The sequence below is a fragment of the Sparus aurata genome, chromosome 7 (assembly GCF_900880675.1).
Source record: "Sparus aurata chromosome 7, fSpaAur1.1, whole genome shotgun sequence".
Taxonomy (NCBI): domain Eukaryota; kingdom Metazoa; phylum Chordata; class Actinopteri; order Spariformes; family Sparidae; genus Sparus; species Sparus aurata.
The window spans coordinates 5,612,861-5,640,067 of NC_044193.1; the positions used below are offsets into that span (position 1 = coordinate 5,612,861).

The 27,207-nt window shown below is 45.8% G+C and overlaps 1 protein-coding gene across 1 annotated transcript; it reads left to right on the forward strand.

Annotated features, from left to right (window-relative positions):
• Positions 1-909: 909 nt before the first annotated feature.
• cd34 (CD34 molecule) lies at positions 910-25,737 on the forward strand. The gene is made up of 8 exons (XM_030421776.1): positions 910-1,171; positions 16,782-16,850; positions 16,936-17,207; positions 17,447-17,524; positions 20,064-20,175; positions 20,268-20,320; positions 21,931-22,077; positions 23,551-25,737. The coding sequence occupies exons 1-8, from the start codon at positions 1,090-1,092 to the stop codon at positions 23,731-23,733; spliced, it is 996 nt and encodes a 331-aa protein (XP_030277636.1). The 5' UTR covers positions 910-1,089; the 3' UTR covers positions 23,734-25,737.
• The last annotated feature ends 1,470 nt before the right edge of the window (positions 25,738-27,207 follow it).

Here is a 27,207-nt window from a genome sequence, read left to right on the forward strand (position 1 = left end):
GCTTCCAGATGTGGCCCGCCTGGATCTCTGCAGCAGCACATGTCCAAGTGAACATGGAGCGGCGAACACACTCCTCCAGCGCACCTTCACAACGGTTTGTCACTTTCTGCTGATGTGGTGCGATTATGAAATAGCATGTGCGCCTCGTCCATGATGTCAGCGTGTGTGTATGTGTGTAGCGGCGTTTTTAAACAAGGTGTGCACGGTACGTGGAAGTGTGCATGTGTGCCTGTGGTTCAACAGATGACTCACTATGGGCTGTTAGTCATCTGTCCAGGGACACACAAAAGCCGGGGCCAAGTTGTGTCTGACGCCATGTGCTTTTACGGGCCTCTCAGCTATGTACACAGCGAGCGGGAGGCGGGAGGAGCGCTTCCTGTTTACCAGGTGCATCTTCACTGCAGAGAATTAAGACACAATCAGCTTTCTTCTACACCTTTTATTCTGCAAATACTGCCAAAGTCAAGCTGAAGCCTTTTTTTTTTCTGTTTTTTTTTTTTTCAAATTTGTGTTCACATTGGAGAACCGAATCCGTAAGTTGTGAGCCAGCGTGCACTTCCTTTTCCACTGGAAACATCGTGTATTTGTTCCTCATCTACTACAGCATCATCTGAAACTTTCCCAAAGTGCAACCACAGCCCACCAGCCCCCCCCACCCAAACATCGCAGGAACCGTTGAGCCACAAAAAAACGCAAGCCGCCAATAACGATAAAGCTCAACAGGATGTCGAGTTTCACCCGCTATCATGTCATCCTGGTGCCTGCCATGCAAACACAGGGGGACAAGGGAGGAGGCAGGGACGGCTGCATTGGGGGAAAACTGAGTTAGGAGCAAGGCGGTAAGAAAAAGGGGTGTGGAAAGAGCAAGAAGAGGGAGAGAGAGAGAGAGAGGGAGGCCAAAGGAGTGGGGCCGTATAAAGAGCGACAGAACACAAGCCAGACTCTATCCTGCTTGTCCGTCCCGCTCACTTTAGACCTCACAGGAAACTCCCGGCTTCCCCCCCCCTGCCCTCACACACTCGCTCATTATCACTCACCGCACTTTTTACTCTCACACACAGCTCGCCGGAGTCTGACCGGAGAGAGAGGATGGCTGCGCCCATGTGGAGAATGAATGGACTCTGGAGGAGGATGGCGGGAGTTCTGGTGCTCTGCGCTCTGTTGCTCAGCAGTGAGTACACTTATGGTTCTTATTTACAGCATCCTCCTTGTTGCAGCCCTGATGCGCTCCATATACGATTCTCTCCGGAGAAAAGTCATATATCCACATGGAGTTTGATGAAATGCGTGGAGCGGAATTGTTTTTGCCGTTCCTTTGTTTTTCCGAGCGTTTCCAGACATTTTTTCTGTATGTTTGCATCCACGGCGGCTTTTAACAAACTAGTTGTCGGGGAGGGGATGGGGGGGGCGTGTTTGATGTGTTTCACCATGAGGCTGCACACAGATGCACAGAGGCCCGGTGAGCTGCAGACACAAAAGGCTCTGCTCAGCAGTGGGAAAAGAAGTTGCTGCTGAGGATAATTACGCTTCCCATCCTGCAGTGCTCCTGGCTGGAGCTAATGTGTTGTTTGAACCAGAATTTAGCAGCCTCGAGAGATGAATGTGGTTTTTTTTTGTTTTTTTTAATGCTTAAAATAAGAACACTGTTGCGCGGCGCCGTACGTGCGACTGTGAGGGTACTTCATGCACACATGCGAGAGTTTGTGGACGCACTTGGGCAGTCCACTCCAAGTCAGTCTGAGGCCTGATGCTAATTGCAGGGTGATGTATGGCTTTGGACGGCGTAGCTGCCTCGCTCGGTTGTAAAGCGGGGCTGGTTCTAGTTCGGCCCCGATGTAACGACTTCTGCAGAACTATCAAGCCCCGTCTATGGGCACATGGAAGGGGGGGGGCGGCGAGTGTTGCGGAGTGACCTTGGGAAGCACTGAGGAGGAGTGCCGCCAGTCCGGAGCGTCCCGGACTGATGAAAATAACCAGGGGCTTACTTTAAAAGGGGAAAACATCATGAGATGGAGGAACATGCTGGTAGTTTGCACTGTAAAAAAAAAAAAAGGCGCACCGCATACCGTCCGCATCAGCAGCCACACAGATGGCAATTAGATTGACATGGAAATCTAATTACTCCGGGCACTCCCCGACAAGAAATTAAAGACGCCATACAGGGACGACATCCTACAACGACTTAATCAACTGTGTGTTCTTTTGTTTACGAGTGCTGTTGATTGAGAATCAGCTTATTATTATCGCTGTGATTAGGAATTAGTTTTCAGCCATTCATTACTTTGATTACAGCCGCACTCGTCTCTTTTTTTTCCAAATGTGCACGGCAGGTAAATGATCTAGAATAAAATATTTCTCTGTGGCGCACGAACCTCTTGCCTCTGTTCAGGGTTTTAGCAGAAACCTCCTGATTTCTTCCGTTAAGAATATCACGAGGGTGTCGCCTGGAGTCTGTTGACCCGTCCTCATTCTTCAACCCATCCAACAGCGGTCCTCCCATCACACCGACCCGCGACATTGTTGACACCTGCGTCCAACCGGCACGGCGGTGTGAATTTGCAGAGGCGTGGTCACATATGGCTCCAGAAAACAGAGAAAAAGAAGAAAAAACTCCCCCTCGCTTAAACGTATGCAGTGGTTTACTGCCTCGACATCCTGCCCCGCGTCGATCAGCTGTGTACTCGAGAGGCTGTTTCTATTTTTGTTTTGATACGTTTTGCACCAGCAGCCGAGTTACAAGAGACGATCTGTGCCACCGCTGACTTCTTAACAATATAGGACTATGTGGCCGCGGCGATATATGGCTCAGAGGTCTTTCCCCCCCCCCGATGACGTCAGTATTCCTTCATGTTTCACGCTCCACTCTGGATGTTCTGATCTACATAAAGAAGACTCTTTGTCAAGTTTCTCTTTTTTCTGATGAATGCAGAAGTGTTCCATTGCGTCTTTCTGACTGCGTATCGTTCACATTGTGTAATCGTTTTGTGAGGTTTTGTCAGTGCTGCATCGGATTTGATGGCGGTGATGTCATTAGCCCCGCAGGGGGCAAGTGGGCGAGGCAGCTGAGCTGACTTTAAAAAACATGCTTTGTAGTAGAGCCTGAGCAATAAATCTTCTTTTTTGTCTGATGTTTGAAAATTATGCAATGTAGCTTATGGGAAAAGTGCATTTTAAAGCATGAGATAATGTGACATCACCTCAATATCACATTATAATATTATGACATAATCTGAAATGTAACAAATTCTATTTGTGTGTATCTAAAGCGTGTTTAAAGGGTAACTCCACCAATTTTGCACATTAAAGTGCATTTACAGGTCTTAGGAAGCACTACTGCATACATGAAAACAAAGGAGTATAAAGCCTTCTGATGCCTCAGAGGAGAAGCTGCATTTAATCTGACAAATTCCCTGTAGTGATGTCATACCAGTGGCTAAATTGCATTGTGGGTAATGTAGGCACCAGGCTTTGAGCAGCACACAACTATGACTCCACAGTTGGACACGTGATGTATAGTTTTAGAACAAAAGATCAGAGTCAATACAGCAGGAACAGAAGTATCAGCAACCAGCAGTTGTACTCCCCCAATTGGTGGAGTTACCCTTTAAACACGCTTTAGATACACACAAATTTGTGTATCTAAAGCGTGTTTGAAGGGTAACTCCACCAATTTTGCACATTAAAGTGTGTTTACAGGTCTTGGGGGAGTACAACTGTCAATGTGAAAACAGTAGTATAAAGCCTTATTTGTATCCATCGATGTCACTCGTTGCTAAATTGCATTGTGGGTAATGTAGGCACCGGGCTTTGACGTATGGTTGCTGATACTTCTGTTCCTGCTGTATTGACTCTGATCTTTTGTTCTAAGACTATACATCACATGTCCAACTGTGGAGTCATAGGAGTGTGCTGCTCAAAGCCTGGTGCCTACATTACCCACAATGCAATTTAGCCACTGGTATGACATCACTACAGGGGATTTGTCAGATTAAATGCAGCTTCTCCTCTGAGGCATCAGAAGGCTTTATACTCCTTTGTTTTCATGTATGCAGTAGTGCTTCCTAAGACCTGTAAATGCACTTTAGTGCGTAAAAATTGGTGGCGTTACCCTTTAATAGCATTTGCAGCTGAGTTTGGAGTTGGAGGTTAGAAACACTGAGGCAAATGGGAGTGAAAAGGATGGGCGGGATGGAGGGCGGGATGGAGGAGAGACGGGATGAGAGCCTTTGATGCTCTTGATTACTGAACGTGTTTGACTGCGTTTATCAGAGCAAACATCCTCGTCATATATAAGCAGGCCAATCAGCCGGACAGCTGGGCAAACACACTTAGCGTTGTGCTCCCACTTCCCATGGCTGTCATTCAGTAGTTATGCAGGCGGGCAAATATGTAGCGCTTAAATGGGCACGGGCTGCGAGGTTGGGATGATGTCATCCAACGCCCTCTTGGACTACGTTATAAGCCGTCTCCGCGCTCGAGATTTTCGTAGTGGGGGAAAACCCGAGCTTTGAATCTGCTCTGGAGAAGAGGAAAAACATCTTGTCCTGCTCTGCAACGACTGTTTATGCTGCTAAGTCCAAACTTCATGGGAATCTGAATTAGCTGTGACAATCGCTGTTAGATTTTTACCACATTAAACCGAGATATTTGGCTCGTGGTAGGGACATTCCACGTTTTGTGGGCATGTATTCGTGCTGGATGCAGGAGATTGGGTTCTTGCCAGAGAACATCAAGTCTCGATCTTATAGTGGAATGAACATACTGTTATTTTCTCCTCTTATTGTTTTGGCCCTCTGGCAGATGCAGACACATCACGACTTGAGTCGGTGGTTTGCAGATTGAAGTGTCATCTGCAGGCTCACATCAGCAGAAATATTCATTTCAGGCTCATGCAGATATTTCATTTTGAAGCCTTTATCCTTGAATAGCAGTGAGCTGCTTATCAGATCCGTCGACGCTCGGCAGATATCCTCTGTATAACACAAACTTAAAGGTGCATTGTGCAGTTTTTGGGAAGAAATTTTAATCAGAAGGGATTTTGTGACTGTTTTCATGACTGAATAAACAAACTGACCTTGAAGGATAAAAACATTTTCACACCGTTTTTACTGTTTTTGGCGGACCCTGCCACCTCTCTAGCTTCAGACAGTGTTCTGGGGACCTTATTTTCCTCTGAGAGCAGCTTGTTTATTCACTTACGGAAAAGATAAATACTTCTGAGTTTGTATTATTACCTCATTATTATTGTAAATAATAAAATTCTGAGCTTGATTTTCCTCTCTCAAAAACTGCACTGCTGACCACAAAATCACTTCTGGGGCTTCACAGAAACATTGCAGCATTCTCCCAAACAACTGAAGTAGACGAGGACGTGTTTTCAATATAAAAAGCAACAGAGGGAAAAAAAATATGCATAAAATGGTTTCTGGAGGTCCTGAATTGATTTAAAAAAGACGATATTTACACCCTTGACGTGCAGTCGCGTGTGGGCACCCGCGTCAGACGGGGGTGCATCACGCTACAGTGAAGATTACAGCTCAAAGAAAGGGTGTGAATAAGGTCTCTTAAAATCAGTGTTGGGTCTCAGGACTGCTGGAGACAGTTAGTCCCTTTGTGCTTCAGTTGTTTAGCAGAATGCTGCAGCGCTGTGTTGTTTGTGAGGCTCCAGAAATGTTTTGCGGACTTGAAAATTCACATGACTTTCCGTCAGCATCGTGATGAGGGAGCATTTTTGGGTGACGTCTTTAAGCGTCTGTCACTGATACAAGTCATTCGAGATGGCATAAACCTGAACTGAAGAGATACAAGAAGAGAACATTTTCTAAACTGGTCAGCGCTGGCTTCATGTAAACCTCGAGATCAACACACAGGTCTCAGAAACTTTGTTTCTCAGACAGCAGCTTCGTTCCTGCATCCAACACAAACATGGGCAGAATATTGCCACTGTCTTTCTCATGGCCCTCGGCTATCGGCCAGCATTCTTTCGGTTCCCAAGTTGTGATGGTGAATTTTGGATTCACGTCATCTGCTGGAGGGCGTGGGCCCTTTTTTTTTTATATAAGCCTTGGCAGATAGACGTCTTATGTCAGGCTAGGGTGTGTGTCCACTTGGGCCCAAAGTTATGGCTGAGGAGCCACGTGAGCTCACAAAGTAATTAAACCTGGAGCCTGTGTTCTGTCAGGCTGCCAATCTGCTTCAGTGTGATTTCTCCACTGCGAGGGAGCCAGGTCAGGCTGCAGCTGAAATCATTCAGATGTTCTAACAAACGCCTCCTGTCGTCAGTGTCCGTTCTGTTGCCTCGCCTGCGAGCCCTCAGTCACGATAACAAGGCCGGGTGCATTTTTGAGACGTGTGTTTTCTCCCTTTAAGTGATCTTCATTAGAAAGCAGCTCTCTTCCAAAGAAAATATATCAATGGCAGGGAAAAAACAAAGCCACCGTCGCCGCCAACTAAATGATCGCGCAGGGAAAGGAGTTGACCTGGACAAATACTGTAGATCGTCTAGCAACAATATTTACCTAGCGAAACAATCCTAATGAAAAGCAGACGCATGCAAATCGTCCTTTTCCAATTACCGCTGTTCTGGTGAGCTTATTGTTCCTTGTTCCCCTGGCACCCTGCTGCAATTTTACAGCTGTTGGTTTTTACCAGCTTAAAGGGGGGGGGGGGGGGGGGGGAGAGAGAAAAAAACCCTCTCCTCCGGTTTCTCCTGCATTTTCAGCCCAGAAAATTTGGCGGGAGCAGGCGGAGAAACTCGAGATATCACCACCCGGATTGAAATCACCCCTACAGTGACGTTTGGCGAACGAGCAGCCTTCAAGATTATTGTGTGTATTCCCAAACAGGAACCTGGAAGCGTACTCTCCGCTTCTTGTGTCATCCCGGCCCCCCCTGATTGATCCGAGGTCACCGTGATGTCGCGCCAAACACCAGTACAAAAAGCAACGGGTGTGTTGGACGACCAGGCCGGGCTGTCTTTATGGAGGGGTATGCTGTTTCCCCCTGGGGAATAAAAGCACTTAATGAGCCTCGACTGAGGCCTTTAGTCTGCCAGAATAATTGCTCCTGGTAATTAATGTTCGGTAAAAGGCATGTCCTTAAAGCCCTTCTTTATACTTCCTAATTGAAAACACAAGGCCGCGCCGTGTTGTTGTTCTTGAAAGCCCTGAGTTTGGACACCTTTGTCATACGTGGAAAGAGTTTCTCTTCAGGTTATTACCTACTCAAGGCAAAGCTGCAGCGTTCAGCCGTGTCTGGAAGGCGATCACATTATCACTATTGTTTCTCAGTCCCTTCCATCCCACTCCGGACTCTTTTCTTCGCCTCGGTTCACGTCAGAGCCAGATTGTTTGGGGCTATAGGTTTCGATATCTTTTTACAACCTCTCCCCGCACAGCCTCGTGTTAAAACAGCAGCAGGAACCGGTCCACGCACATCTGCTGTTGCAGCCCGGCGCTGGTTCCGACACAGAGAGGCGAGCAGAGAGCAGATCGCTGCTGCGGCCCCTCCGAGCAGCTGCTGTTTCCAGTTTCTAATTAACCAGCAAAATGGATGGACTGTTTTGGAAACACGGGTTTAAAGTTTCTCCGCCATAGTGAAAACTATTTTAATGGGTACATCAGGAGCTGGATAAAAACAACGGTCAGTAGCTGCTTAGCGTTACCTTTTCATTCTCTGGTTTTGTTTTTCTCGACGGAGAGGTACAAGGTAAAGTTACAGCTACAGCTCAGCCGGGGAGGATGCCGTTAATGTTTACATCCCGTGTGTTCAGAAGCATCAGGTATATTCTGGCTTCCTTCCACAGGTTGATAAAGTGCAGTCCAGCAGTAAGAAAAATGGTTCCTACGTGAAGCTCATCACACAAAGTCCCAATTTATTCAAGAGAAGGTAGACTTTCTATGCTCAAAATCTCCCAAACTCTGCAACTCCAACCAGAATGGATAGATAACCTGAAACCAGATACAGGTAATGGGAAAAATATGTATTTTTTGATTTTTGGTTGAACTGTCCCTCTGAGCCAGAGGACGTAATCGCGTCTGTCTGTGATCCAGAGCCAGTCCTTGTTATCTGCAGCCCCCAGCACGTTGACCTCTGCAGCCCCAGGAGGTCACTGAGTGCCCCGCGCTGTGACAGCCACATCCTGTAAAAGGATGTGCATGGATAACATTCCACGAGCCTGTTGTTAATTCCTATAATTTCTTCTTTTCTTTCTTTTTTTTTTTCAAACCCATGTTTTGTTTGAAAACACCATGGGCGTGGGCAGGCTGGAAAAGTCAACTTCTGCCACCCGTCTGTGGAGAAACATAAACAGTTCTCACGTTCGGTGACCCGGGCGGTGTGTCCCTGGAAGTTATTCTGTCGCTGTTATAGCGAGGAGTTGTCAGGTGGACTGTTTCCATGGCTACACACTGTTTTTAAGTGTTCTCACAACTTGAGAAGTTGGGCGAAATTACCTAGAAGAAGGTGCGTGTGTGATTGCAGGATCATGTTTTTTCTATCATGCCTTTACGTGGACAAAGGATCGTCTCGTCTCTCGCTGGAACGATTAGACCGAAAACAATTCTGACAATCCATTAAAAAGTCCAAACATTCAGCGGTTCTGCTCTCTCAGATGTGAGGATTTGCTCCTTTTTTCTTTGGCTGGGTTTGTCACTTCTTTGAGGAAATTTTACAGGTTTAATAATTAATTGGAAAAACTGATGTATTAGACATCAATAAAAAAAATGATTAGCTGCCGTCTCAGCCTTATTTTTCCATTTTTGTTGGCCACCCTCGCTGAGCATTTCTTTGTCCCGAAATTCCCTCAAGAGGTCCGTGAGGCTGCATTCTTGACTCGAGCTTGAGTGGCATTTCTCCTTGTAGGGGATAAAAAAGTAGGAGAGGGAGACTTTCGGGCTCTGCTGTGGACATCTGGAAGCAGAGGACACGGACCAGTAATGAGAGGAGGAGGGTGTGGCACGTCGTCGTGACGGCCGAGGTGTTGTCTCCATGGTCTGGGTGGAGGTCGAATGCAAGTCCCAAGATTTAGAGCCGGAGCTTTTCTCCCCCTTTAAGTTATGACGTCTGAGACTTCACATTTCTCTGACGGTGCAGCACATGTGAAGGGAGGGGAAGCGCTCCCCGAGGAGGCTCTCTGCAGCTGCTGTCCCCTGCTCATACTCTGACTGCGCCCTTTAAACGTGTGACACAAAGCTGCGTCTCCACTGCAGGAGCTTCACCCACGGACGAGGAACCTTTGGAGGAATTCAGTCTAAATTAAATAAGAAAGTTTCAGGGACATTATTTTTAACCCCCACGTAAAGTCCCTGCTTGCAGCTGTTATGTAAAGCACTTTACCAGCCACCGTTTTTATAATAATATGCCCCTTTTTTGTGGTTCATGTGTCACTAAATGTGTAACGTCTTCAAACGTAGACACCAGTAGGCCGAAGGAACCCTTCAGCTTAGTGAAAAGTAGTTCCAGGGAATAAATGTTGATTTGTTTAGTGCGGAAATGCAGCTGATGTTTGTTTTGACTCACAATTTCCTCGCTCTTCCCCACCCTAGAATAGCAGGAAGGGTAAAAGATGCCTCACAATGGCTGACACACTTGGTATATGGGAATGGGAAAGACTGGGACAGGTTGAATGAGTATTGGACCCGATAGCACCGTTCAAAATACCTTTCTATCTTACACACACACGCCTGCAATCTGTTTGGCTGCAGCTGCTTGTAAGTGAAACATAGCAGAGGGTGATAAAGGCCGGCAGAGCATTGTGTTTAGTTAACGATCAGCTCATGCGACGCGCTGACGCCTCTGTTCTTGCTGAAGGTGAGCTCGACTGATCTTAAACCTCGGGGACCAATTTCACCCGGACAAAAAAAAAGAGGCTCTCAAGCCTGATGCTAGAAATGCTGGACGGGGGAGATGGAGCCCCGCTGAAAGGAGAAACTAAGGTTCAGAGCCTGGGCTTTTTAATGTTTGTAGCTCTGGCTGTAGCTGCTGCCGGTTCTGATAACACTGTACTCAGCACGGGCTTTACCCAGATCCCAGAGCACAGCAAAGAAACACAGCCGTAGATCAAATAATCTTTGTTTTTGCGACCCCGAAAGCTTTGTTTGTTTTGCAACTTTACAATTTTTTAGGTGCATTTAGGTGCACCTATCATGTTGAGACAGTAGCCCTTTTTAGATAGAAAAGGCGGCACATTTGCTCCAAGGTAAGAACGGCAATGTGCCGGCCTGTCTTTCTAAAACGGAGGCGTAATATTCCTCCTTTTCCAAAAGCCGCCTCTGAGGTAGGCGTAAACATGTGACGTGACGTGAAGCTCGAAGTTGGGCTGTGAACAGTGACAACGAATATGACTTCAAAATAAGAGCTTACATTGCACCCCATTGGAGTTCAGAACTGGGTTCTTAGCGGGGCGCTTTTAATCTGAAAGTAGCGGCCGGTCTTAGCTTGCCGACAACAACAAGCTAACACAACCAAACAGCCCCTTAGCAAAAAGTAGTATACTTGAAGTTCATTTTATTAAGTATGCTTGAGTATAAGTATAAGTATAGCAAGTATACTATGGACCATGTACTTGTAGCATACTAGAAGGTATACTAATTTAATACTTCTTCGGACTAAATTGGAACATTTTAACTTTATAAAAGTATACTTTAAGTATACTTTATAAGGTCATTTTAATTTTACAGAAGTACACTTTCAAGTACACTCATCTATATACTACTAGTGTACTAAGTATATACTTCTAGTCCACATTTTAGTTTATTAACATGTAAGTTTATAACAGGGGTAACACCTCAAAGCAAATGTATGTAGTGAAAAACATTTTTATTCTGCTAAATAAATTGTATGCGCAAGTCAGTGATTTCACCTTAATCTGTGCTTAAATCAAGATACACTAAGTAGTAGTACTTGTAAATTGGCAAACTCTAGCCAGGGACTTACCATTTATTACCACACACACCCACAGCTCAACAGACGGGAAGTCTCTCCAAGAAAACACCCCTTCACTCACGGTGCCAACATTTTTATCATCTTTGTTAGCTCGACACAATTTAACCGCAGAACAAGGATGTGAATTAACCCGCAACCATCTTCACACATCATCTTATTCACAACCACATTCACAAACCATAATTACACCAACAACAGCAGAATACCCAAGAGTCTTTGCGCCACAGTCCACAAGGGGCGTTACAGTATACCGAAGTACAACTATAAGCTTTAGTATTAAAGTATAAGTGTAAGTCTAAGTATTAATGTACTTAGTCTTAGACTATTCTTTATACTTTTCGGTATAAGCCAAGTATACGTCAGTATACTTTTCTTAAGTATATAAAATATAGTATATAAAAAGTACACTTCAAGTATACTGCCTCAGTTTTAATATAAAATAAGTATACTTGTTGTACACTTGAATAAACAACTTTTTTCTAAGGGGTTACAGAAACCGAGGAGACGCTAGCATCTCCTGGATCTCAGCGGCTGTCCAGTTGCTCATCTTAATGTCCGCGGATGAAGTGATGGACTGACTGCTGTGATCAGCTGTTTCCTGGTTTTAAAACTTCCCGGCTGTGGGTCGCACAACAGTGTACGTCATCGACACCTCCGCCCACCTCACGCAGAGGCCGGCACATTGCCGCCTCGTTTTTAGATAGCAGACGAGGCGGAAAATCGGCGGACCAAAACAGACACCCAATTTGCCCGACTCTGTCTAAAACCGCGGACCGAGCCGCCAAAAGGACGGGCAAATTGGCGGCTTGGTGCCCTGTCTAAAAAAAGGCTAATGTTGTGCTTATGATCTGGTCAGGTGTAAGTATGAAAAAACACCTGGTTACCGGTCGGACATGATCACGTTTTGACTTTAAACACCTGGTTATGTTGGAACACAAATGTTGCCAGATGTCGCAACACCCATTTCTGGTTGACACAAACAACGGTTAGAAATTGTCCCAAGGTCCACCTAATAAATATTCAGGGGGTTTAACACAAAGAAATGTTGAAACCCAGTCTTGAACTGTGGTCACTGGCTTGCAATCCTTGTTGCCTGGATGTAACTCCGCCACCGTCTCTTCTGCCACCTGACAAAAAAGTGAGCTAATAAACATAAAATATGACACATATATTTGAACGTATCGGTGGTTTGCAGAAAACGCTAAGTGCCGACATTTTGTCCTGGCGACAAAACAAAATGTCGAGAAACGTCACTGCAGTAACGCTGAAATCAAAGCCGTTCGCTGCCAGATTGGACCTGAAACTCCACTTCACACTGAACAAAACAGGATCCACAAACACCAAAAGTTCAAGTGTGTTTTTATACAAGCAGCATTTCAGTATGATGTCTGCGCTCCCACCGCCTGTGTGATTGTAGGTGTGTGTCCGTGAACTCATGTCAGGATTGTCCGTTAGTGTTTAAGATGGGGCGTCGGAGAAGTATTTCCCCAGTGAAGAGGAGGGTCGAACAGAGTTTGTCTGGAAGGAAACCCGGAGTCTGAATGCCTTGGAAAACGTGTGATTCACTACCTGACGCTGAGATAAACTCTGGAAGTCTCACATCAGCGCTAATCTCATCAGTGTGCTCCACGGCATGCATCGGTTCAACCAGGGTTGAAGTGTTACATCAGGTTTTTGTGCTGTTGTGTGTATCTCAGTCTCCTAATATGATTTATTTTCAGTCTGGAATAGACCCGAGAATTAAAGTAGTAAGTGATGATGCTTGAATGCAGGGCTGTCACTTCAGTAATGGCCTTTCTTTAATCCATTTCTCCACATATAATCCACGAGAGAAAAAAACATTCTTGACAATCTTCCTCAGGATTTAGATTGCTTTTATTTATGTGCTTGATTCTTTGAATGTTTACGGCGTGATTTTTTTTTAAGCACATTCCCTTGCCGTTTTTCGAAGTGGAACGTGTGAAGTACAGTCAGTAGCTGCAGCACATTCCAGCAACATGTCAACAATTATGGCTCTGGTCGTGTAAATCTTCACAGACAGAGCAAAGCGGCTGCCGGGGGGGGGCACGCATGGTGCTGTGCGGCACTTGAAGCATCCACCAAACTGCATTTGTCGTTTGGTGGTGAAATATCTGCCTTTGTCGTGCCTTATAATTGCCGCGGATTCGTCCGACCGCGGGCAAAAAAGAAGCGCAGCATTTGAACTGCCACTCACCAGCCTTAGACCGTATCGTCTCCTCTCCTTAACCCACGATTTAGCTCTTTACATCTGGCAGATTTACAAACCGCACACCGCGTCAAAGACTGGAACACCCAGGCTGAAGGGTTTTGTTTTTTTTAAGGAGGACAGCCAGTGCAGGAAATCCACTTGATGTAGTTCAGTCGTGAAGAGCAGGATTGAACTCGGAAGGTCACGCAGTCTGCAGCGTTGCTCTCTGAGCCCATTAAAAAAAAAAAAAAAAACCCTCTCTGGAGAGAGGCCGAGGTCGTGTTTATGGAGTTGGAGCGTTATGTATGTTCCTCCTGTGTTTGTGTTGAGACTGGAGGTCCGAAAAGGCTTCGTGTTGATGCTGAGGGGGCCCGGCTGGAGAACACAGTGAGATTTCTCACACAGCTGTCTGAGGTGTCTTGCGTCCACACTGAGCGGACCGTTACTGTGTGCAAACGACCGACATGGAGTTTCATCACGTGGCGATGGAAAGCGTGCAGATTTGTGTCTCTCCCTTTGTCTTCGTCCGTGCATGTTATGTGTTCAAACAAAAGGACCCCGTTAATAAGATGATTTACACTCGGGGAGGCAGCTTCGAAACATAAATAACTGCGCTTATTCCAGCATTCCAACACTCAATACCTTACTGGTGACACAGAAGTGCTTTAAAAACATTCCACAGATGCTATTTGTCCTACTAAAAATCTCTATACCTGATGAAACATAAACTGAGCAACGAGGTTGATTCGATGGCGTGGAGGCTAAACATTTTTTGTCCCGCGTTATTGCTCCATTAAACACAGCAGCTCAAGCTGACGGCAATTAGCTGAAGGCCCTAATAGCGCACAGTTAAACATTACAATTTATGCCCACTTAGGCCGGTTAAGATGGAGCATATGAGCAGCTCTGGATGATGTTCAGCCCGTCGACGCCACTGTTGAGATACAACACACAGCGGGAGGGAGACATATGTTGCAGAGCCTGGTCTAAAGTGTTGCAAACATTTGATTATGTTGGCCACTCGCTAGGCGGGGAGACATGACGTAACACCACTTTTTTTCCTTTTGGGGTGCAGGGAACTTATTCCAGAGTGTTTGTGTGATTGCAAAAACAATCTCTAGGCGTCCAATTTTCGCCCCCATTGATTAATATAAATGTATCTGGTGGTGATTCACTGAATAACGGCAGGGATTCATCAAACACACTTTTCCTCCCTGACTGCTGCGTGGTTTTGGTTAGATGTTCAGCTGTTTACACACTTTATTGGTTTCCTTCCATCCGGAGGGGAGAGTTAAGAAACGACGGTGCGAGATGGATGGGATTGCTTTGCTGTAGCCTCTGATTCATACTGGAAATGAGTTCTCTCTCAACACATATCGATGCGTCTCAGGGCTGCACAATGTCTGGTTTCAGCAATATGCTTACGTGCAATAGTCAAGTACGCCAAATTAACTCCCCCTCTTTCACATTTAAGATGTGTGTTTTGGTGTGTTTTCAAAGATTGCTTTGATTTAATGAAGCAAAATTAGTTTAAACGCCTTCCCAGATCCATGCAATATTCCCTGAGAAGTTTACAAAAATGTTGAAAAAATGCCGTATCTCACAATGTCAGAGAAAGCGAGAACAAATTCCCAGATCGGCACTAAAACTGAATGGGCTCTATTCTGGACCGAGACCCATCCTCCATCCAAGTTTCATGGAAATCCACTCGGTAGTTTTTGTGTAATCGTGCTCACAAACCAACCAATCAATAAACACAGGATGGAATATAACAATCTCGCCTCTCAGTCATCTTTCTGCCTTCTTTCACGTCACATGCGCAGCCTCAATTGCGCTCAGTGACAATTTAATAGTTGCTTGTGTTTTCCTTTGTGTCTGTGGCAGTGGGAGCAGGAACGATGAGCTCAGCGGCTCAGGAATATCTTCTGTTTGTGGACGTAATAAGATAAAATTGCCCGCCCTATAATTGAACAGTCCAGTCTAATAAAATTACCTGCTTGGCTAAATCAGCAGGATAATATTAATCTGCTGTTGGACTTCAGACTTCAAAACAGGTAATTCAATCCATTCATTTAGCTAAAAGCCTCACATGAACCTGACGGGGGAATCCTTTTCCTACTTTTCTTAACCTTTCTTCGCCGGAGAGCTCTCAGCACCACCCGACTTAATCCCCAAGATTATTGCAGAAACTGGATCTTTTCCCAGGGGGTGGATGTGTAGTCAGGAGGCCGTGACCTTTTGGCTGAGCTGTTTATTTGCATAGGCTGCAGACAGAGAGAATTAGCCCATATGTGGCTACTAATTAGACGGAGCCCCTGAGAACACATGCCAAATTGGTTTGGCATCTTTGGGCTCGGGCATGAGGTTTGGTTCACCAGGCCGAGCTGTTCAAACTAAACCGTCTGCCCTGACCTCACTCGCACAGACATTCCACTGAGTGTGGGCTTCTGATTTCAGACTGAGATACAGTACCATACGTCTTTTTACTGTTTCCCCCCTCGAATAGTGTTTCCTTCCTGTTTAACTCTGTTTCCTGAAGCGCCCCCCTCCACGGTTGGGGTTATGGCTTTGGTTAGTCTGTCGTAAGGCGTAGGAAAGATAACTGGTTGGGGTTTAGGGTAAGATTCGGGTCTGGTTATGCATCTCAGAAGGCGACTTGCTGAGGATAGGGATACAGTTAGATGCGGGAGGAAGGTAGGGAAACAGATTTTAAAACCACACCTGCATTCTGAAACAAACGAGAAGTTAGAGAGTGTGGTAACACGACCAGCACTTGAAACTGCAAGGAGCAGGATGAGACAAGTGAGGTACTATTAAACTTTGAATTTCTTAGTACCAGTGGCGGTTATAGACCAGTTTTAATAGGGCGGCCAGGTTGGGGCCGGCTTTTTTGTTAGGGGGCACATACAACCCGGAAAAAAGGATAAATCCCTCATTCAGACAAAGCAGTGTTTACAATTTCAGCAATTTTGATTGGGTAGTAAACTGCCGAGACACTTTATTTCTGCCTTTCCCTTCAGAACAAAATCATTGCAAGAAATCTGTCATTGTATCATTAATGCAGACTCCCTGTCAGGGGGGCCACAGGGGGGTCCAGACTCAGAGTTAGGGGGGCACTGGCCCCTGTTGCCCCCCCCTAGAACCGCCCCTGCTTAGTACCCACTCGATTTTGGTAAAATGTCCTTCACTTCTCTTATCGAAATAAAATCTGCAGATGTGATGCTAATATTTTAAGTTTCAGTCTGACTTACACTCCAATGTCTCCAATCACGGGTAAACATCCGTAAACCTGCTGGGAAACCACAGGAAAAGAAGAGCACCTTATAACTGCAGAACTTGCCTGAGAATCTTCAAGTTTAAATGTTTTCTCCAGTATCAAAAGTCACTCCATGGCAGCTATCTGTACATCCATGAGCACACTGCAACCAGGAAATGCTAGCAGCTCATTCGGCATACTTTTTGCATTTCCACTTTTCCAAGATGTCAACAATTTTAGGCTGAAAGGAAAGGGAAACGGAGAGTTTTAACCCACAGCTAGCTTACAGCATCCATGGTAAAACTGTGTGAGTGACGATATGTTTTGGGGTGTTAAACTTCCTGTCTGCCTCTGTGTCTCCCTTCCGTGCAGATGCGGTGATGTGTCAAGACGACGCCACAGGCGCACCTACAGCTGCTCCACCTGGAGACGCCAGTGATGGTAGGAGCCCGAATAAACACAACACCTCAACTAAATCCAGAATGTGCCTTTGAGTAAAAGCATTGTCCTTGGATTGTGTTCTCAGCGCCAGGTGCTGCAGACCCCACTGCAGCTGCAGGTGCAGGTGCCACAGCTGCCCCAGATGTAGGTGCCGCTGCCACTGATGCCGCCGGAGGAGTACCTTCCCCTACTGCTGCTCACGGAGATGCACAAATGACTTTTGTAACTGTACCTGTTAAAGACCTCCAGGATGTAGATACTTCAGGAACCTCAGGAACCACTGCTGCACCACTTGGCAGAGCTGGCGTGGTTCCACCGTCTGAGGCTTATAACCCCCCCCCTGTTACATTAGTGGTGGTGAGTACCCGCCTGCACCGGGAGCTGATGGAGCTTCACACTCTTTCTTTTCGCAACATCTGAAAAAATCAAACGACTGAACGTGCCAGCTTTTTCATGCCGTTGAACACTGTAACCGATATTTCTGTGAAAGGTGCTTTTATTTTGGAAGGACAGTGTGTTTACAGTGGATGTCTTGATGTGGCGTGATAGCGTGCTGCACATGTTGTCAATCTGACCCTGGCTCTCTTTCTCCACAGCCCGACGTGAAATGTGTTGGAAAGGAGGACATCCCAGAAGGCAGCGCTGTCAAACTCGAGGTAGCAACAGATGATTGTGTGAGTATTGAGGAATCCTCCTTTAAACTCTCGCAAACGTGGCTGTGAAAGTAGAATATTCTCATCAGATATCAATCCGCCGCCGCCGCCAAAGCTACATCCTACCATCACCCTCACATCACTCACTTTCCAACAGCAGCCGTCTCCTCACTGCCAACCACAGCCAACAGTTGCACAACGTTTAAAACCACAGTGAAATGAGACGTTAAAGCCGAGCCCGGTTACCTTTGAGCAACGTGTTCCTTTTTACCGAGACGGTTATCTGCCCCCCCCCCCCCAAGACCTTGGGTCCAAAGGAAGTGGCTCACTGCACTTAGAGGAAGAAGATTAATGAGATTTAAAGAGCAACAGTTGGAAATATGGTCCTGATAAAGGCAGATCTTTTCTCAGACATTCCTCAGGCGTTGTAAATCTTTGAGACTCTGGCGGGAGAATAATGAAGAGGAGGGGTGATGTTTCCTCTCTGCTGCTCTGGGGTCCTTAAGACAAAAGAAGTAAAACTGAGGGTGTGGCTTCCACATAGAGGTGTTTTTCGGGGTTGTTTATTTACATCAGATGCCTCAAAAAAATACTCCAAACTTGAGCCACGTTAGTTCACAATTAAAGCTTTTTTTTTCTCCCCCCCCCTTGCATGTACGGTTACGTAACGCCTCACAGCACAGCGAACGCGTGATGTTCAAACACAACTCATTGTCGTTGTGTTGCGCAGCGCCGTCAGTCCAGGTGACCAGAGCCGAAAAAGCGGCAGGTCAGATCCGAGGCGGTGCGCTTTCGGTCGGCCTCCGCTCGTGTCTTTGCTGTATCGTCCGCAGAGCCAGGGACCATCTGCAGAAGTCATCCGCCCGACTCAACCTGAAACTAAACATGGACAAACGTGCCAGGAGCCGGAGCCAGATGATGATTAGTTCAAAATGCACGAAGCAAACAAAAGATACACACACAAGGCTACTCTCTTCAGGCAGCAGTGAGTGAACAGGCCTTGATAGAGGAACAGCCTGTATCGAGGCAGCTAATCGAATAAAGCAGCAACGCTCTGAAGTTGTGGAAAATAAGAAAGCCCTCTCTCATAGTGTAAATCCGCATGTCATCAGTTGGTACACGCGCCAGTGTCTAATGTGACAAAATAAAAAAAAACACGTTTTTCTCCTTCACACGTCTTTTTCCCCCCCCCGTATCAAATGAACTCTCGTCGCGTTTGTTTAAATGCAAATCTGCTCGTCTGAACTCCGGCCGCGGGCGCGGGAGGCCACGCAAGGTCGAACGGAGCGGAGCACGAGCAGGATTCCTGAGACGTGATGGGTCACAAGTGACACAAACAGATGGGGAGGAGGACGCGCTTCCACTGGAGCGCTGAGCTCTTTCCTCCCCGCCTCACAAATCTGGGTGTTGCAGCAGAGTCCAGCTGTGGGCCCACTCCCAACTTAGCTGAGGATTTCAGGGTTTTGCTCACACTGGTCCCTCCGGGAAACACCGAGCGCTGTCTGGATCACATTACAGAGGATGAAGACAGCTCCCAAGTCGCAGATCCTAAAGTTGTGCAACGAGGTGATATCATAGTTCAGGGTTAAGGTGGGAAAAAAAGAAAGGTGTGGTCGAGCAAGTTTTCCATCCCGGAGCATTTTGTCTCCGTTACGCACACGAAGGCCTACGTGCAGCCGACGGCCGCTGGGGGAAAGATCCGGAACACACATTTGTTTGTCGGTCGGAGAAAAATGTTGATAGTCCGTGTATGTGAGAAGTTGTTACGCCAGAAATGGGAAATTCATTCATTCAGCCTTCAAGTTCACGTTTGATTGTGTGATGCACTTTCATGATGTCATGAAATGTCCTGCAGGAAACAAGTCTTGATTTCTGTTTTAGTCCTCTGAGTTTGTTCAGTAAATGATCATGAATTAGTGCAAGAATGTATTTTGGCTTTGACATGAGGGGTGGAACAAAATATCGATACAGCAGTAATACAATTATCGTCACACTGCAGACAAAAACATCAGTATTTTGATTCAATCGTGCCGCTCTTAATGGATGCTAACTAACTTCTCGTGGTGTAAACTTCTGTAAACCTAATTAACACAGATTGGAAAGATTTTAGTGAAGCAGAATTGTTCCCTCCCCTTTAACAGTTTTAACTCCAGAACTGTTTTCGAGTCTTTCTGCCAGTTTATGGTTTTTTTCCACATTTGAACGATGGCGCACGCGGCCACAGACAAGTTGCAGTCGGTGTGCGTGTTAAAGAGGTGTTAAACTAAGACTCCATTCACTCTTTGACACATTGTTTCATCTCATTTTATGTCGATCTCTGTGGAACTGACCGTCACTTTTCATTTTCAGGGGCCTTTTGTTTTCTCCAGCCGGACAGATACTGTGATATATGTCGTTAGATGATTGTCTTGTGATGTATCAGTTATCACAGAATTCCTGGAAGCAATCTTTCATGAATTGTATTCACATCGTGAGTTGCTCTGTGATTCCCGTCCCCCCCCCCTTTTTTTTTTTTAAACAAAAACACTTCATCTGCTCCATCTGGTCACGGTTCTTTTAGGAAGCGACTAAAGGCCTGATCCAGGCCGACCCTGCGCCCTGGTGCAACACAGACAAGTGTGAACTGAAAGTCTTCCAAGAAGGCAAGGTGGTGCAGATTGCCAGTGATGACGGTGGGTACCGACGGCATCCATCAGATTATAATACCTTGAATATCACATTTATTTGTGACGTAATGCGTTCTTTATTCTTTCTCCCCCTGCAGCTGAGTTGAAAAATGTGGCCAAAGTGCTCCAGAGTGGAGCTTTGAAAGACAAGGTAGGAGAACGCCTCGTGACACCGGCTCGATTATAAAGAACCACGAGTCCCATGAACAAAAAAAGACTATTTAAAGGGACAGTGTGTAACGATTTAAGTAATTTATTAACTCAAATCAACGTCTTCGTTCATAAGTAAGTCCTCATTGGTGCACAATTACCTCTGCCAACAATCTGACTTATCCTCCTGAGCGAAGAATTACCTATCTGAATATACAAAACACGGGCAAGCTCTATGGAGGCCGCCATGTCTTTCCGGTTTTAAAAAACTACGGACTGCCGAGAGGGACAAAAAGCACTACATGGTACTACGTAGTGAGGCTAAACGCGTTTTCGCTCAGAGCTAGCTTGACTGCGGAACTGAGAGGGAACCTCTAGTTTTATAGCCTTAATAACTAACTACATCTTTACCTCATTACTTGAATCAGTAGAAATACTCGACGCTGTTGGGAGAGAGTCCATATTTTGAAAATGAGTTTCTTGTCCGTCAGGGCCACCGTAGCTTCCGGAACGTCTCCAACGTCTTCAGAACGGGAGGGGTGAGCGAAGGAGTGTTGCAATGTAGAACCTCACAGCTAGATGGCGCTAAATACTAGATATATTACACACTGTCCCTTTAAGAGTGCTATTAGTGTGCGTTTTTTAGTATATAACCAGAACCAATATGTTTACTTAAAGTATAATTAGCGGCATAGGTGCAGTACAAAATAAAATTAGTTGTGTACTCAAAGTTAACTAATCCTACACTATACTACAAGTGCAGTCATATGTATTACTTTATAAATGAAAAGCGGGCCGGTTTAAGACTGAAGTTGTACGCTTGTTAGTATACTATTAGTATAAGTGTACTTACTACATGAAGTAAACATAGGAAATATACTTGAATCGTGCTTAAGTTTGCTTTTTTGTAAGGGAAGTCCTTCACCGCAGCTCCCAAAGTGAAACTACAAACTAACTTTATACAGTATTATGCTAAAATACGAATCATCATCATGGTGATGAACTGTTTCAGCAGCTGGCGAACAAAAAAACTAAAATATGAACGCTGGACATCAAACTGCCACTTTGGAATGAAAAAAATAAATGTCTTTCTCTGGATAACTCAAGATATTTCTAGAGCTAAAATGTTTTCATGATCCAGATTTCAGTAACATTGTTATCATTATTTAACCTTTTGTTCGTAGTTGGCGCCAACATCACGTCTGACAAGTTGTTAGCAGACCTGGAGTTTGTTTATGCGATGTTGGTGTTGCACTGAAAAACTGTGGGGGGCGCCAAATCGCACAAAATGCCAGTTCCTGCGTAATGTTGCTTTAAATGTTTTGTGGCTCTGAGAATGTTTCCATTATCTCTGTGCACGGCTACGTTTTTTAGTGATGCATACTTAAAAAATGGTCAGTTTTCCAGTGTGAGCACGACATGTTGTGGATTTGGAACAGCCTGTTAGCTTAGCTTACCTCGGCTAACTGGTGAACTGTAAACAACACAACCAAATAGACTGGATGACTGAGGCGATTCCACACAAGCCTCTCTTTTCTTATTAACGACCCCTAAAACACACACACACACACACTGTTGCTCACGAATGTCTCTTCTTCACCTCGTTTGCAGCTGGGTGTGAAAAACGTCGAGGCCCCGTCATCATCAGGTTCCTCCGTATTGGTGGGATTACTGGTCTCTGGTCTGCTCGCCGCCGTCGCGATCACTGTGGGTTACTGCAAATGCCAGCGCAGGCCTGAAAAGAACGGAGTGAAGCTGGTAAGCGCTTTGTTTTTACTTCTTAGATAAGATGGATGTGCGATGTACCGGACGGGATGAACGCTATTCAGCACGGAGGACATCAACTGAAAATCAATGCATAGAAGTTGCTTTCACAACTCTTTTGTTTTTAATCCTGAACACTGATCTGAAATGACCTGACATGTGACCCGGAGGTGTCATGAATATAACACCTTTGTAGAGCTGTGTTTGCGGGTTTCTGCAACCACATCCCTCATTACAGCCGCAGCAACACAACGCATAGATTTTCTGGGGCAAGGTTCACGTTCCACTGCGTTCGAATTAAATCGGCATTATTTTTCCTCCCTCGGATTCAACCGCTGCCAGTGTTTTTAATTAGGGAATGTTTGCTGGCCGGCTATCAGAGAGAGCGCGCGGAGAAAGAGAGAGCGTGCGCTATCCAGAGACCCACGCCCCGCTCGCTGCTGCCTCATTCATCCACAGAGCTCCGCGAGCCAGACGCAGCTGTGTCACGTGATCTCGAACCACATTAGAGATCGTGCTCGTGTGTTTATGAGCTACGCTGGAAGGGTGCGGGGGTTCTAGTGGAAGCATGTGTTGACGTGCTCGTCTCGCGTGAAAGAAATGCGTCTGATCGTCAAACCAAACGCTTCATTTTTAAACCGCCTCAGATTATTTCACAACGGCGCAGTGAAGCAGTTCCCTCTTAATGTGCTGAATCAAGGGAATCGCCACGATGGAGGCTTTAAAGGATCAGTTCAGTTTCAGAAATAAAGATTTGGTCTTCATCTAATCAGCCATCACAGTCTGATGGAAGGTCGGGTGAAGTATCGTAGCCCACAAAACATCTCCGGAGCTTCACACTAAAACGGCGTTGCAGCATTCTCCTGAACAACCGAAGTAGCTGGAGACTGAAAAACAAATGAAAATAAAAACATAAAAATTGCTTTTAAAAGACGTTATTTACACCATTTTTAAAGAAAAAAAATCCCTTTTTTTGCGAAGCTAGAAGCGATAGCGTGCACCCCTTTCTGAGGTGGGTGCTTGAGCTCAACCATGCGGGCGTAAATATTGATAAAACATGAGTAAAAAACATGATTGGACTTGACGAGTATTCACATCTTCCTACTCCTTGTGTCCAAATGAATGACGTATTTCAGCCGTTCACTGTGAATTCTCTGTATTTTTTATGATAATTAAATGTGTTTTTCTTGTTTTGTTTTGTCCACACGTGAAGAAAAGCAAATTGCACGCCCATTTCACGAGATGTTATCTCATATTCACATGGTAAATGTGTGAAATTGTTGATGTGATGTGATTTCATTTTACACGGTTTGTTTGCACACTTGGAATTTTTTCATCTACATGCAAAACAAGATCCGATCACATGTGAAACTGTGATTTCTTACTTGTATTTTTTTCAAACAAAATCTCATCGAACTCTATCCAGCCTTTTGCTTGATGCGTTGTCCACGTGTGCTGCACTTGCAGGCAGAGGAGGCCGATCAGGAGAACCAGGGAAACACTCTCGTCTCCGTGGCCCCCCTCAACCCCCCTCCGGAGACCCAGGAGAAGCCCAGCGTAAACGGAGAGTCCCCCGAGGCGGCCAAGACCCAGCCCCCTCCTCCCACCAACGGCCACTCCACCACCAAGACGGCAGACACCGAGCTGTGAAAGAGTCTACGAACAACTGCAGCCCACGAACTACCCCCCCCACACACTCACACACACACACACACGCGCACACACACACACACCTATGCAAACTCACCTCCCTTTTCTAAACCCACCACAGAAAGTCCGCAGCAAAGTGGACATCAGGGACTCTACATCAGCGCTCCTCTTGTTACGCTCCCCTTGCCTCCTCCTTTTGGCCGCGTGCCTCGATAAACATCAGGAAAAACTAGTCTGATGACGGCGCCGACGATGGCGGCGATGATTGATGCCGGTGATGACGAAGGCTTCGGTCCCTGGGTTGTTGACGGCAGGCGGCCTGGGAGCGAGGGACGGGGAGATGGGCGGTTCTGGGTGGGAAGAGAAGTCTGTTTTTTAGCATTAATCAGCACTGGTTCCCGTGATGACTGCGGCCCCTGGAGTCACAGCCACCGGCGTCTCTGCATGACATCAGGTTTCAAAAGCTTCCCGTCAACCCTTCGCCAGCAAACACAAGCGCGAGCACATAAAAGAAATCGCTTCTTAGTTTATCATTAAAAGCCATGACAGACGAAGAGGAAACAAATCACACTGCCTTGGAATCTGTTTACAGACCTCTCGGAGAGAAAATCAGTCGGGCTCTGGTCTCCTTTGAATGATTGAGTTATTGATCAGTGGGTTGTGTATGTGTGTGTGTGTCTGCTTTCAAGATTCCCACACCTGCATCCGTACTGTGCGTGGACTGTACGTGTGTCCGTACATGCGTCTAATCTTGCTTTACTGTATGTGCGCGTGGTTCACGGGAAGCGGCGGATTGGTCGATCGAGTGTGCGTGAAGTGAATGACGAGTCCGAGCGTGCGTGTTACGTGTACAGTTTTGTAAAAAAAAAAATTAAAAAAGAATATGAGTCGACAAAGTGAGGAGCTGCATTCGGTCCCCATGGCGAGGAGGAAGGAGTAAGGGAAGTTTTTTTTGTTTTAATCACACAGCGTTTCCTTGAAGAGGTGTAGCCGCGAGGAGTTCTCCAATCTGTCGCTGCAGACTGGAGTGGAAATCAATCACAAAGCCAACAGGCCTCATTACAGTGGCTCCGCCGTCACTGCTGAGAAGTCACGAAGACTGACTGTCCGACCAACAGACTCCATCCGTCAGTGTTATTCTCTTTTTTCAATATACTGTATATGCTCTTTTTACTATCAGTATTCTATTGAACGGTATGTATAGTATGGTGCCTTTTTTTGTTGTTGTTGTTGTTGTTGTTGTTTTGTACTGTTTGTATCGTGTGTACTCACACCTGTAATGTTCCTACTATGTGCCAAAGAAATTTCATGTCATAGCTAACGTTGTACTAAAAATATGAACGTCTGTGGCACCTTTACAAATTGTGATCCGGGCAGGGGCGGTTCTAGGGAGGGGGCCAACAGGGGCCAGTGCCCCCGTAACTCCGAGTCTGGGCCCCCCTGTGGCCCCCCCGACAGGTAGTCTGCATCAGTAATATGTTGGGTTAAATGTGGTCATCTACGATCCAAGACTGGCCAACTGCTGCACAGTGCCAATTTTAGAAGGTGTTAATCCAAGTGGACTTTTTATGGCTGTGTGTGTATATACAGTCAGACCAGGGGCAATTCTAGAGGGGGGCAACAGGGGCCAGTGCCCCCGTAACTCTGAGTCTGGACCCCCCTGTGGCCCCCCTGACAGGGAGTCTACATTAATAACAAAAAAACTGGCCCCAACCTGGCCCCCCTATTAAAACTGGTCTAGAACCACCACTGGATCCGGGTCACAACTTCAAGAAATGTGTTCGAAAGGCCAGGACGGTAGGACTGACTTTTTCCTCCCCGCTGAGATTAAGTATAAAAAGAAACTGCAGATGTTTTATCAGTCGAAGTGGAACAAAGAAAACTATTTTGACATATAAATGGGATTATTCCTTTCAATTTTTGTATCATTTCATTTTCTAACACTCCAATCTGTTTCATTTTACTAGCACCCTGTTTTTTAAATTGGATTTAACGTGTAAAAAATAAAAAAAAATGTGAAAAAGTCAACAGCTTTTTTTCTACGAAGTGTCGTGTTTTCAGCCTCGTTTTGTCTCGAGTGAAAGCAGAGGAGCGAGTGGAAACAGCGCTGGGCTTTTGAACCACATGAAACATGTGCGCATACATACAGTACATCTGTGCTCCACACACACACACACACACACACACACACACAGGCTTTAAATCCCATGCAGCCCATAAGGTCACACAGCTGGTTTGCATAAGCGGTAGTAATGACATCACTTCACACTGTTTTGTCTTTCGCAGTTTGGGTGGGGCAGCGAAAACCTCCACCAGCTGTCTTTTTTCCAAAAAACACACTGCAGGACATGTTCATGAGTCGACTCGCCGTCCATCACGTTCACATACGTATTTTTGATTCATCTTCTGTCACCATTCGCTGTATGTGACAGTGCGACTCTTTTATTTCCCATCCGCTCACGCCCGTCCTTCAACACAGGATCAAGCCCCGTGTGAATTCCTTCCCCTGCCTTGTCCCCGTCCACACCCTGCGAGGAAAATACGGCCTCAAGGCCATTTAGCGCCGCTACAAGACAGCCCTGTTGTCACAATATGCCACGACCATAAACCAAAAGCACACAGACATAAATATGTTGGGTTAAATGTGGTCATCTACGATCCAAGACTGGCCAACTGCTGCAACGGTGCCAATTTTAGAAGGTGTTAATCCAAGTGGACTTTTTATGGCTGGCTTAGGTATTTACATCTTATTTAATCATGAACTCTGTGAGGTGAATCCTCTAAGCTCTTATTTTAAACAGAGTGTCTGGATAAGATAAATAGAAAAAGGTTAAAGTGTTGTTTATGAGCGTCACAAGCTTTCGTTTTCCAACAGTTGGATGTTCTGGGTAATGATAAAGTGTGTTTGCATATGGACACAGAAAGTAAGGGTGCCTGTAGGGGAGCGACTTTAAAACAAGGCGTTGTAAAAAACCGTCAGTCGATTGTCTACAAGATATTAAAGCTTTCTTTGATCGTGAAGCCTCACGTTACCTGACAGTTCTCTCGTTTAGCTGGCAAGTGTACAAATTACAGACGCACAAACTAAAAATTCTCATTCTCAAGTATATAAAGATGTTTTTTAATATAGCGCCAAAACAACAGATCATAAAAAAACTTACAAAATTACAAACACTAGTCAGCCCTCGGCGAGACAAACACCAGTTTGAGGGCGTGTCGAGTGCAGAGGACAACACGTGAGCCCTGGTCGGAGGATCCGAGTGACCTACTTGTGATCCAAGGATGGAGCAGAGCAGACATGTGAAAACTAGAATGTTAAAATACATACTGAACTTGCAGCCAGTGTCAAGAATATAAAATTAGTGTGATGTGAGTCATCTTGGTGGACTTGCTGAGGCAGGTGAAAACAGGGTTGCAGCAGACTAGTCAGGATGATATAAAAGCGTAAACTGTCATTTGTAGCTCAGGCTGTGA